The sequence below is a fragment of the Myotis yumanensis genome, unplaced genomic scaffold (genome assembly GCF_028538775.1).
Source record: "Myotis yumanensis isolate MYYU_CA2020_CCGP unplaced genomic scaffold, mMyoYum1.0.hap1 SCAF_10, whole genome shotgun sequence".
NCBI classification, from domain to species: Eukaryota; Metazoa; Chordata; class Mammalia; order Chiroptera; family Vespertilionidae; genus Myotis; species Myotis yumanensis.
This window is the reverse complement of record NW_027223761.1, coordinates 76,504,729-76,518,141: the sequence shown is the minus strand read 5'-3', so window position 1 is coordinate 76,518,141 and position 13,413 is coordinate 76,504,729. Positions and strand designations below refer to the sequence as shown.

The window sequence follows — 13,413 nt, the reverse complement described above, 5'->3', positions numbered from 1 at the left end:
GATGGTACAAGGAGAGCTTTGACAGAGCTGCTGAGGCTGCTCACAGGCCCGGGCTGCCTCGCTTTTGAGCTTCCCAGACTGGCTGCTGTGTGATGTGCAATTCTGGATTTGGGGCTTCCAAGCCAGCGCATTGAAAGAATCTGAAGTCGGGTGTTGTTAACATTCTTTAGAGGCCCAAACCCTTGGGTAACAGATGCCATACAAATGCAGACCACTCACCTACCCATCTCTACAGAATACTGCATGCTAGAGATAAGAGTGTGGCCCAGCCTCTGAAGAGTAAGACTCCTTTAGATTACCCACCTTCTGGAGGATCTGAACTTGGGCAAATGCCCAGACATTTCCTAGACCAGGAACCATTCACCTACAGTGTCAAGGGGGGACACCCTGGGAGATATTCCAGGACCCATTGCCTGGGGATCATGTGCTTATTTCCTTTTTGACCAGTAATTCAGAAGACTTAGAAAGCTGATTATAGTACCAAGGGCTAAAAAATGGTGGTGACTATGGGGTTAAGGACCCCAGATCTACCTGGGACTCTCTGTACCACTGTCCCTGGAGAGGGGACCCAGTTACCCTTCCTTCCAGCTCAGCAGCTCCTGACTTCTGAGTTGTTGGGCTTTTTAAAAAATAAAATAATTTTACTTTTAAGCATCTAGGAAAGTGAGGCATCTGCATAAATATGGGTTTCTTATAGAACTTCTTGCATTTTGGAACACTTGGATTTCCCATCCAGTGTGCACATATTGTGGCACTGGCAGATGGGTGGACTGCTGGGAGGAAAGGAGGGAAGTACAGGTTTCCCAGAATCCCATGAGGCAAGGTGGTTTCTCCTGGAGTATCTGCTGCTCAGGGCTTTGCTTCCATTTGAGACGTGCCAAACAAATCGGGACCTTGAGCCACACAGTCTTGGCACACAGCTAGGCTGCTTGACATAAACTGAGTCCATCTCTGTTTGGGGTACACCCAAGTTCCCATGGTGCTCTCTGCAGCCTCCCCCTCTAGTTGGAACCTAAAGTGAGACTTAGACACTGGCAGAGAGAGGAGAGGGTGTGAGACTGGTCACACAAGCGATGGCCTGGTCTCCTAGCCCCCATCCTGCCCTGGGCTCTGACACTCCCTGTTCCCTCCCGGCAGACTCTGGATGGGCACATGGTGGTGCGCAGCCACGCCCGCGTGTCCTCCCTGACCCTGAAGAGCATCCAGTACACAGACGCTGGAGAGTACATCTGCACCGCCAGCAACACTATCGGCCAGGACTCCCAGTCCATGTACCTTGAAGTGCAATGTGAGGAATAACTGTGGAAAGACCTGGGAGGGAGAGGCCGTGGACGGTTGGGATGGACGGGGAAAAGAGCAGCTAGGACCTGCAGCTGGCAAGCTTCGATCTCTTTCCCTGGGTCCCAGGTCACCTCCTCACACCATCCCCAGGCTTCTTACCCGCTGCATGCCCTCTGTCTTCCCGTCAGCTCACAGGATTGCCAGAACAGCCCCGACCTCTACTATACCCTGGCATAGCTCGGCTTCAGGGCACACCTCCCTCCCAGTGCCAGGAGACAGCATCTGTAGGGCTCCATGACAGTGGAAGGCTTCCTGACAGTCATTGCCACTCGTTGCAGATGCCCCCAAGCTGCAGGGCCCCGTGGCTGTGTACACCTGGGAGGGGAACCAGGTGAACATCACCTGCGAGGTGTTTGCCTACCCCAGTGCCACAATCTCGTGGTTCCGAGATGGTCAGCTGCTGCCAAGCTCCAACTACAGCAATATCAAGATCTACAACAGCCCCTCTGCCAGCTACCTGGAGGTGAGCGGGGCACGGGCCAGCGGCAGGGTGGAAAAGGCAGTTTGACTGTAGATGGGCTCCTGAATGCCGCTAAAATCCTTCTTGCTTCTCTGGCATGTCCTGAGCTGGGAGCCATCAGCTGGAGAAGAACTCGGGCTTCAGCCCCTCCCCTGTGTCTCCTGGGCAACCCCAGGGCCTGGAAGACAGAGTGTCTTCTTCCACAGCCCCTTCTCTGTTCTCCTCTCTGGCTTAAGGCTTGGGTGGAGCCAATGATTCCTGCTTTACTACTTCTATTTTTTGCTAATTTAATCCAATAAATAAGGGCCTGAGGCTGTAACCATCCCATGGGCATGTAAACCAAGAGCTCCTTCTCTTTCAAGGTGACCCCGGACTCGGAAAATGATTTTGGAAACTACAACTGCACCGCAGTGAACCGCATTGGACAGGAGTCTCTGGAATTCATCCTTGTCCAAGCAGGTGAGCACCCCTTACGGCTGCACCCCCTTTTTAAAACCCTTGCTGGCCCATTTGGTGTCCTTGAGTGGTGCCAGGAAAGTGAGAAGAGAGGCCCTGAGTCAGCAAAGCCTGAGGAGGAAGCAGGGAGCAATGGAGACTTGAGGATTGGGGCATGGAGCATGTGGGGAGAGAATCGTGTGGGGAGGCAGGCAGGGAGGATAGGATACAGGCAACAAGACTTCAAGACTGAGCAGAAACCGCAAAGACGTGATTGCGAATTGTGTCCAGCCTGAAGCTCACTTGGGCCTTCACCTGTGTTCTCCCCACAGACACCCCATCCTCACCATCCATCGACCAGGTGGAGCCATATTCGAGCACAGCACAGGTGCAGTTTGATGAGCCAGAGGCCACAGGTGGGGTGCCCATCCTCAAATACAAGGCTGAGTGGAAAGCAGTGGGCGAGGAAATGTGGCACTCCAAGTGGTACGATGCCAAGGAAGGTGAGTCTGGAAACGTCTTTGTTTCCTTCAGAATGAGGAGTCCCTTGGTGCTGGGCACACATTTACCCCTGCCTTCACCAGATCCAGACACCCTGACTGCCCATAGGGTAGGGTAGCACACCACTCTCACCTACCGGGGGTGGCCAGGACCTGTCACCTGCCATCCATTCATGTCCCTATGCTGCAACATCGAATTAGGGCACGGTCACGTCTCACGTAGACTTGTTGGCCTCTGTACCCTGGCACTTCAGAACCTGGTTCCTGTGACCCTGCAGGACGGAGGGGCCATCCCAACCACCTGCCACGCAGAAGCCCTGCTTCGGTGTGACAACCTGGCGAGGCCAGTCCACCCTGCTCCGCATGTAGTTATGTGTTATTGTAGTAAAACGTATACAACACAAAATGTACCATTTTAACCATTTTAAGGGTACAGTTCAGTGGCATTAAGTCCAGTCTCGTTGTTGTGCAACCATCGCCAGGGTCCATCTCCAGAGCTTGATCATCCCAAACTCTGTACCCATGAAACACTAACTCCCCTCCCCTCCTGCCCAGCTCCTGGCAGCCACTGCTCCCCTTTCTGTCTCTCTGTAGTTGACTCTCCTAGATACTTCGTATAAGTGGAATCATACAGTATTTGTCCTTTTGTGTCTGGCTCATTTCACGTAGCATCATGTCCTTGGGGTTCATTTATGTAGTACGTGTCAGAATTTTCCTCCTCTTTAAAGCTGAATAATGTTCCATCCTACGTGTGCACCACATTTTATTTTTCCATTCATGTGTCTGGGAACACCTGGGTGCCCCCACCTTTTGGCTCCTGTGAGCAATGCTGTGAGCGTGGGTGTGTAGATATCTGTCCAGGACTCTGCTTCAATCCTTCTGTGTGTAGTCCTAGAAGTAGAATTGCTGGATCCAGTGATAATTCTGAGTTTAATTTTTTGACGACCCACCATAGTGTTTCCTACAGCGGCTGCACCATTTCCCTGATAGGCTTTTTATAATTTGTGATCCTTTCCATGTTCTCACAACAGCCAGCATGGAGGGCATCGTCACCATCATGGGCCTGAAGCCTGAGACGACGTACACAGTGCGACTGGCAGCCCTCAACGGCAAGGGTCTGGGCGAGATCAGCGCAGCCTCCGAGTTCAAGACGCAGCCAGTCCGTAAGTAGAGCCGGCTGCCCTGCCTCTCCCCCGCTCCCCTTCTTCTGGGGGCCTTGGGGGACCCTGAGCTGGCCACCCATTGTTCAGATGACAGCCTTTTGTCTTTCAGATGCCTCTGCTGGAGGTGGCCCCACCTCCCCGCTCTCAGGCCCTCAGCGATGACTGACACCCAGTCCCTTTATCCTCTTTCTCGGGGTCTTGGTGACATTGTCATAGACTGACAGCCAGGGTTGTTAGAGGGCGTGTGCAGTGGGGGGTTGGGGATTTGCTTTTTGACACAGGTCACAAAGGCCCTCAGCACCTGTGATTGAAGGACGAGGGTAATGACAGTGACAGTTCCCATAATGAGCTGTGGGACTGTTGATGCATCAGAGATATTAACGTAGAGAAAAGCAGGGGGTGCTGGGGATGGAGGAGAAGCGGAGGCATAATCCCAGCAAAGCAAAGGGAAAAGGATGCGGAGGCCTTTGACTTTTGGCTCCCCCTCCCTTCCCACACCAGGAATGCACCTCAGGGTCTCCCTCCCTCTCAAACTTCCAGTCGCTTCTTCCCGGTTCCATTCAGGGATGCATTTCTGTTTCCCTCTGTCATCCCCACTTTCCCTCACTCTGCCTGCCCTCCTTTCGCTGGTCCCCCAGGACAGCCAGCTCTGGGGCGAGCCCTGCTCTAGGTAGCCCTCCACAGGCCCGCCCTGGGAGGAGCAGGAGACCCCGTGGAGAAAAGACTCCACAAGTGGTCCCAGAGGCCCAGGCTGCTGACTCCTGGAATTATAAAGCAGACGGGGATCCTTGCTTCCTTCTCTTTGAAGCTGGGTCCTGGAAAGAGATCCCCTTACTCTTCCAAAAGTAGAAAGCCTGTCTTATCTTCCTCCCACAGGAATTGCTTCTTTCTGGATGTGAAATAATTTGATAATTTGAGTTTCCAGTGCCCTGTGTTCTGCGATCCAATTCATTTCTTTTACATCTGTTTCCACACCCCCCCCCCCCCTTGGGTCTATCTCTTGTCTTTTCTTTCCATCTGTGTTCCATCCATGGGAAATGCAGATACCCCTGTTCCACGTAAGTGCCTCTTCATACCTTGCTACTTGTTCCCATGGCATTAGCATCTCTGTCCTAGTTATTAATCTAGTTCCAGTCTCTTCTGTCCCCTAGGGGCTGAAGTAGATGCTGCTGTCCGGGCCCTAACCACACTGACCGTAGCCTAGCTGTGTGCCGGTTAATGTCCATCGGTTACTCCCAGAAGCTAACCATCCTCCTGTTTTAGAGCATGAAGCTTTTGTGTCTTTTGAAGCTGGTTTATATATTAATTTCTGTGTGTGACATTTACGCTGTGGCAGCAGTGATGTTTGCCAAGCCAAGCGTAGTGGGCATCTGCAGGTGATCTCTTAATAACACACTATAGCCCCACCTCATCTTTAGCCAGGATGCCATAAAAGTGACCACATCATCACCAGGCCTCTATTCAAAATCCCTTCACAGGAAAAAGAATTTGAAAGGATTTCCACATTTGCTTTTAGGAGATAGAAGAATCGAGCTCTCCTGCCCTCGTTCTGTCTGTCAGGGAGGCAGCTGGAGGGCACCTCGTTCTGTCTGTCAGGGCATAGCATGAGGTTGGATTCCAATCCATGGCATGTCCTGCAGGGGGCTGCCGGGAATGAGACCCCAGCTCAGTCAACCCTGTTCTTTACTAAAGCAGGAGGTACTTGCAAACTGCCATTTCTATGTTTGGGAAAACTAACCAGCTACTTAGTAACTCTACTGCCACCCATGTAGAGAGGGGTGATTCTCCCTGGGAAGGACCCTAATTGTGTAAGCTGCTACTGCGAATTCAGGGAGCAAGGGTGGCAGGAAGCTGGCCCGCCGTTCTGGGAGTAGAGCTGTGATGCGATCTCCCTGCCTGTACAGATGCCCGCCCCAACCCCCCCCCCCCCCCCCCCCACACACACACACACACGGGCCCTTCTCTGTGTGTGACAGGGTAGAGCCATAACCTCTCCATCGGCCCTGCCCTGAGTATGACAGTGGCGGTGCCCCAACCCCCTGATCGGCCCTGCTCTGTGGGTGATAGAGGGTGGCGCCCCAACCCCCCTCCACGGGCCTTGCTCTGTGTGTGACAGGGTAGAGCCATAACCTCCCCATTGGCCCTGCGGCCTGGCCCCTTCCTAGGCTGCACTCAGAATAGTGGGGGGAAGTAGTACCCAAAGAGACTTAGAAGAAAGGTATTCAGAGAGCTGAACACTCTCTTCATAAAAAGCTCCTCATTCCTGAAAGACACTCAGGGAAGCTTATCTTTTAAAGATGAATTCAGAAATTTTGCAGCAACAGCAGAAACTAAGTAGCTTGGTGTAGGCATTCTGAGATCTTCAGCAAGTGTTAAATTAACTATCTCAGCAGCGGTGGCTCTGAATGAACCAGTTCTGGCAGGAGATAGGAAGGGGTGGAGCTGTGAGGTGGGACTGAAGGCTGTCTGCTCTGGGCTGGCAGCTGCTTGCGGAAGGCAGGCACCACTCTGGGTGTGACACTGTCCGGGTCCTGACACCGTCCTTAGCCTGATGTGGGTTATCAGTACTCCGTGTGGGCTTAGTTACCTTGCTGGGAGGGAGGCTGTGGGGAGGCCCCTTTGAGTTTCTCACCAGTAACTAGGTTCTGAGAACTGAATTGGAGTCACTGGCCTTGAACTTCAAAGACTATAAGTGGTTTTCATTCATTGCCAGCTCAGCCCTTGTAAAGGTGAGAATTCCCATAGCAGATGCTGCTTTGAAAGTCAGTGTTTGATTTTTTTTTAAAGGAGACCTCCAGACCTTGTTATTTGTTGCCTGATATATGAAAATAGGTAATTAACCAAGATCCCAGGAGGCCCTGTAGGAAATGGTAGGGTCAGCTCTCCATTCCAAGTACATCATGAGTAATGCAGTAGCAGGCATTGCTAGTGGCATGAACAGTTAGTTTTCTCAATCATTTAATAAAATTACAGTTTAAAAACTAAAAGGCAAACTTCTTTTAGACAAGGAGAACTACACACAGCCCCCGAGTTGGGTGCTGGGTGCATCCTCACCCCAAGGGAGAGAAGGTACAGGATCAATGGAGCTAGCACACCGGACAGAGAGCCATCGCTGCCAGCCCTGGATGGGAGAGCTAGACGAGGGCCAGTGCATTTCACATTACCTCATCACTTGAAGTTCGTTGAGATGTCTCAATACTAGGGTTGCTTTCTCGGTTCCATAACAGACTTCTCCACATTCAGAGGCATGAATATGTCAAAGCAAGGATGAGCAGATGGAACCAGCCAGAGAGCACAAATACCTCAAGGACTCCTGCTTCTGAGCTGCTGGATTAGAAAGCTTGGCTCACCTGTTTGGAGGTTCTTATATGAAGTTCATAAATGTGTGTGTAAAGGTTATGAGGAAGCTATGGCTTTAAACAAACAGATGGAACTCCAACCTAGGAAAGCACCTCTGTCACATGTATTTTTAGGACCAATGTCTTCACACTGTTAAGACACTCTCAGGTGAACAGCTGACGACTTCTGATTGCCTTGGCGGGGGGTGGGGGGGGGGGGGCGGTCCTATCCTATAAGAGCAGCTGAGGCCCTGAAGAGATGATGTCACAATTTGTTATGAATCTATTCCTCATTCTTGAGCTTCACCTTCAGAATTTCATTGTCTGAATATTACCTCTTAATTGCTTCTGTACCATGAAGCAAAGTAAATGATCTCTTTCAGGGCATAAAGATTATATATGAATGCGTCTCTACTTTTTAAGAGGCATCTTGAGATTTTTGTTTTCACATTTTGCCCCTAGATGACACATTGCAAGTGTAAGTTAAATGCACTGTAATATATTGTGATTAAAGCACATACAACTCAGTCCCTTTGCCACAATAATATAGACAGTTATGCAAACAACTCGAGCCAAAAAAATAAAAGAGAAAGAGATACACTTTTACCTGAATTAACCAGACCATCAAATCATGATGAGTTAGTAGCCTACCTTGCTCTGACCCCAGTGACATTGTACTTGCATGGTTTAATGAGGTCCCCACATCTGGAAGGTGAAAGGAAGACCAAGGCAATGTTGAGGACACGGTGACGTTTTTCCTAATTTTCATCCAGCTCTCAGAGGGACTTTGTTTTGTGATCTGGGTGGGGAGATTTGCCAGTGGAAAACTGAAGAGCTGTCCAAATGTTTTGGATGCACCATCTCTGCCCGTTTTCCATGCTAACATTGGTTAGAGTTACTTGTTTAGCGAGAATAACAGTATTATTTGCATTGTTCTCCATACACAAAGCAGCATTCAGAGAATCACATTCTGTAGGGATTTTTTTTTTGGAGGGCAGCAGAGGTTTTTCTCATCCAGATGCCAAACAATCATGAACCTCGATCGGTAGTAAACATTAATAAGTAGGACCGTCATTTTCACTTTATTCAGACATTGATATTAGGGAGAGACATAGAGGTTTTGCTACAATTACATGTGTCAGCATAAATAAATATCTATATACAAACACACATAGAGACATCTAAAATAAAAAGCCGGCCTTCTCTTTTCCCTTTCCCCCTGTCTCTCCACTCCCCTGGGGACAGCTGCCCCGGCTGAGTCGGCCGTGTGTTTTCCGCAGGGTCGCAGGCCTCCACAGCTGTTCCTGGCCCAGTTCCTTACCTGAGCTGCAGGCGTGGCAGGCACACAGGTCTATGGCCCTGCTCTCTGCTGGTCCTCCAGCCACCTGTTCTCGAGCACCGTGTTCTTCTTGCCCATTTTAACTCACTGCAGCTTCTTGTACTGACGTCCCTGGGTTGGCTCTCCCGTTTTTTTCATGCAGCATCTGTACGCCTTGATGATCTTTTATTTCTTTTTTTTCACCTTCATTTTTCTTTTCTCAGCGGCTCCTGCTAGCTCTTCCACTCCTGTCCCATTGTCTCAGCCGGATAGTGAGTATCATTTTCTTCATCCATCTCTCTGCAGGTTGCTTGCCACCAGCCACAGTGGGTCTGCCTAGTGTTATCACCTTCACCAGGTGATAACTCAACTCTGTTGGCGGAAAGCAGTGCCGGGTTGTAGAGAAGAAAACGAGAAGAGAAATAGGCACAGGGCCTCCCCGATTCCTGGGCGGCAGCACTCCCCGAGGGGAGGCAAGTGAGGGGTGTGGTTCTGGACCAAATATGCTGCGGGCAGGCTCCTGAGGCTGCTGCAGCCCGGCCCAGTGCTGGCTGCTTAATGAGCTGGACCCCGAGCTGATATTCAGAGAGGCCAAAGGAATTTGCCCAGAAAACTCTATCTGCAGGCTCTTAAGAAATGCCTCGGGGGTGTTGTGTTTTCGCTTTCATTTTAATTGGCACAGTTGGATTCAGACACTGAAATTAGAAAGCAAAGCCTAGACCTTTTGCTTTTTTCATAAGTGCATACACTTCTCTTAAATATTTGTGGGAAAATAAGCAGTGTCTCCTTGCACATGTGCTAGGCCGTAGGCACATTATTCACCTCCACAGCGGGCCTCGTTTTCTCTCCTCTATAAACCAGGAGGGCTACTTGCTCTTCCCAGACCCCCTCCCACAAAACATCATAGTGTTCACAAGCTGTGCTTGCCCGCCCAGGAGCAGTGCCACTAAGCCTGACAATGATGTCACCTGGTCAGTCCCAGCCTTTATCATCTGACTGAGCCTCGCTCGTACATCTTACTTATTGGTGGCCCTGTCGCTGTGTCCCCTGCATCCTCCACAGTAGAAGGAGCTACGGGCCTCCCCTGTTTACAGTTTTGAACCTCTTTCTGGGGGGAATGAGCAAAGCGAGACAGCTGCTGAGTGAGTCCCAGAGTGTCATGCCAACCCATGCCCAAGGCAGCAGACAGGGTGCAGGCAGGGGTGTGCCGCTGGCTGGCTGAGTTCTCCTTAGTACGTCAGAAGTCCCTGCATTTCGGGCACAGCCACAGGAGGGGACCCCGCCCCATGCTCAGAAGCCTCTTTTTGCACCTGATTGAGTCAGGAGCAGGCCGACCACCCCATTTGGGCCGTTCCAAGCTGTGTACCGCAGCAGCAGGAGTCCCGCTTGGGAGCTGGAAACAGCCTGGTTCAAATCCCAGCTCTGCCACCTCTGTGCACAGCTCCATAATCTTAATGAGTCGCTCAGCCTCCCCAAACCTCAGATTTCTCACCACTCAAATGGAGGACAGATTTACCTACCTTGTAGGTATTTGTGAGAATTAAAGATCAAGTATGAAAAACACAGGGCTCAGCACATAATAGCTGTAATTCATGGTAAGAGTAAATGAGGGTTATATTATTTCTCAATGTGTCAGAGTGATTTGTCAGCAAAATCTCTGATAATCTTCTTAAAGTATATTCACATTGATAAATCAGGGAAGAAAACAGTGAGAGAATATCTCCTTCACCATCCCTGTCTTTTCTTAATCATAATGCCTTCAATATATAGACACACTTATGAATTTATGTCCATTTCCTCCTTCACCTTTCTGAGCCTTTTCTGTCATTCCTGTTTCCATAGCAACCTGGCCTCTTCCTGCCCTTACAACCACAGAATCATCTAGTGAGTACGGAGCTGAGCTGCCCTTGGCCAGATTGCTGCTTGTTGCGGATCTGACTTCTGGGTCACAGCGCTGCTCATGGTTTTCCCTTGTATTAAAGCAACAGTTGAGAATGCATGGCCGCTCCTCACCAGTGTGGTTTTCTAAGCATGCTGTGTGCTTGGCCACGAGAGCAGACCCGGCACCACCCAAGGAGCAGGGGTGATTATGTAAAGACTACCTGTGCATGAGGAGACTTTTCAAAATTTATCCTCAAGTCAAAATTAGAAAAGGATTAGAGTAACCCTGACGAGACAAAAGAACAGCATCTCTTCCCAGCTTTCATTGTCCCTCCCCACTGATGCGCGCACACACACACACACACACACACACGCCACACGCTCATATAGCAGTAGCTAAAAGAAAACGAGGGAAGGAGTAGGAGAAAGTGGCTATTTGGAGAAAGGCAGAGGGTGAAGCCAAGAAGGAAGACTGGCTGAGTCCTGACAGCCTGTCTCCCATGTCTGGCCCAGTGGGGGAGCTGTGTCCACAGAGCACATGGGAAGGAAGGGCGCTCCCAGTGCAAGAAAAAGCATGGCCCCAAAACGCATAACCGGGCTTGCTCAAGTTTGTGTATTGAGCATCCAGATGAAAGTTCTGGAATTCATCTCCTGATGATAGAGTCGGGGCCAGACCATATCATCTTTTCCGTTGTGGAAAACATTGCACTTCATCACAGCCATAACTTGCTCCAAGCTAATTGTTTTAAAACTCGAATGAATTACACTGTGGTTAGGCCTTAAATCCCCTGACAGATCAACTATAGATGTGTGTGTGTGTGTGTGTGTGTGTGTGTGTGTGTGTGTGTTTACAGTGTGGCAGTGTGGGCCCTCAGCTGTGTGAGAGTTTTAGATTTTACAACATGTCTGAGTGCACCGAAAAGTGGCATGCACCTGTGAGCAGGGCTGGGGTCAGGCCACAGAAAGCAGAAGAAAGCAGGTGTGCACAATACCGCTCCCACTCCCGGGCCAGGCTTTCCACACAAAATTGAATGGAGAAGAAAAGGTTGTCCTGGTTCTGCGTTGCATGAAATGGTGTTTTTCCTACTGCAGAGCATAGCTAAGGGCCTGTTTTCTTGGTGTTCTCTTCATGTGTGTGCTGCAGTGAATTTTAATTCCTGACGCTTTTGAGGTTTCATTTCACCAGCAGAGCAGAGTGGGTGAAAATGAACTGTGCTCACATGGGTTTAATTCAGATGATGGGTTTTTGCATTTGGAAGAGGAATGCAACTAACAGGACCTTTGTTCTTCTAACAACGATGCCCCCATCCCTTCTCCTGTGTGCAGTGCGTGTGCCGGGCGCAGGGGAGAAGGCCGCCTTACACATTTGCACAAGTGCTGTCATATTTAAGGTGCCTCAACATAAGTCCATCTTCTCTGGAAGTAAAATACAACCTTGGATCCATATTTTTCCTTAAGGAAGAATTAGGTGTTTCTCCCCTGACATGTGCTTAATTATTAAATATCAGGCATTTCTGCCCACAGATAAAATGTTTCATAGTGTCATCCAAAAAGAAGAAAGTTTGAGTTTTTTATTTTAAACCACTTGACTATTGACCCAAATTGTAGGTCCCAGTGGATACCGAGATAAAGGAAAGACAGTCACAATTGGGCAGCAGCCTGTATGTAGCATGAATGCATTGCTCAACAGGAAGGCAAAATGCTGCACAGCTGAATGGCAGTGGAACTAACAGCACAGCAGCTAGAAGCACACAAAATCTCCCAATCATCAGTCCGTCAATGAGGCTGAAATGAAAGAATGTCCCGTGTGTGTGTGTGTGTGTGTGTGTGTGTGTGTGTGTGTTTTGATCTAGTCACAATTATGAATGAATGAAGGTGTCCTAAATAAAATCAAAGGATAAACTTCTCAGTTGTAAGAATCCCTACAGGACACCAGTGGTGGGCATGTGCAGAACCTGTGTGTGTCGGAGGGTAAGAAGCTTGCACGCTATCAGCTCACAGTAGCAAGGGAGCACGTACCTTGGTTAAAACATTTCTCTCAAAATATCCTTAAGTAGTTGGGCAGAGTGATATCTTCACCTCCCGTCGTGGCCTTTCTTCTCTCCCAGCTTCAATTGGCAATAGCCAAAATCCCCCTCAGCCTATGGAAGTTGAGGTTGGAAACCCAAAATGCCTTCTAACAAAACAAGGTCATTCATGTCACATGTAAGCAACAAATTGGAGTGTAAACACAACATAGAACGAAAAGGAATGGGGATAAATCCAAACAAGAAAACGATTTTTTTCCTTGTAAAAGTCAAAACGTGTCTCATCAGTGCAGCCACAGTTCTAAAGAGTTAACTGTCTCTACAAAGGCTGAGCATTTGTTTAACATCAAACTCTCAGCTTCTTGGGTTAGGGGTTTCGTTTCTGTTCACTGTTGACAGAGCCATTGCCTCAACCACCAGAAGGACACCTATTTTCTTTCTACACCGACCTCTTCCTTTACATGTGTCGGGGCCCCTGGGATAACTGGGGCACATGAGTAGGGAAGTGAGGAAAGATGCCCAGGCCCCCTCCTCTGCACCAAAGGAAATGAAACGACTTCTCTTGACGTGATGTGCCGGCCTGTCCTCACAGAGCTCAGTCTACGCCTTAAGCATCAGGGGACTTTTCCTTCACGACCCATGTTCTGTTTCCCTGCCCTTGTTCCCCAAGGACGCTGAGATGTTTCTGGAACCTGTGATAATGACTTGCGTTTTCTCTTCCTTCAGCAGTTTCCGGATTGACTCTGCCAGCCGGGTCCTGACAGAAATACCTCCCCGTTTTAAAGCCACTTTACATGCTCCTTGATGTGTTATTAATATGCAGTGTTGCAGCTGTATCTAATGCTTATTGGTGTTAACCAAATGCTCTTTATGATTTATTATTCTCCATTTCTGGGCGGTTTTACCGTCCTCCCAATGTTTCCTATATATGCTGCTAATTTAATTTGATT

At 49.4% G+C, this 13,413-nt stretch overlaps 1 protein-coding gene across 6 annotated transcripts in view; it reads left to right on the top strand.

Annotated features, from left to right (window-relative positions):
- NCAM1 (neural cell adhesion molecule 1) overlaps positions 1-13,413 on the top strand; it is a 337,712-nt gene that overhangs the window by 294,099 nt on the left and 30,200 nt on the right. For all 6 annotated transcript variants that reach the window (XM_070426026.1, XM_070426025.1, XM_070426028.1 and 3 more), the window contains 5 exons: positions 1,138-1,288; positions 1,620-1,804; positions 2,164-2,260; positions 2,569-2,739; positions 3,768-3,899. In XM_070426026.1, the coding sequence (XP_070282127.1) occupies positions 1,138-1,288; positions 1,620-1,804; positions 2,164-2,260; positions 2,569-2,739; positions 3,768-3,899 (736 nt within the window). The remainder of the gene's footprint in view (positions 1-1,137; positions 1,289-1,619; positions 1,805-2,163; positions 2,261-2,568; positions 2,740-3,767; positions 3,900-13,413) is intronic.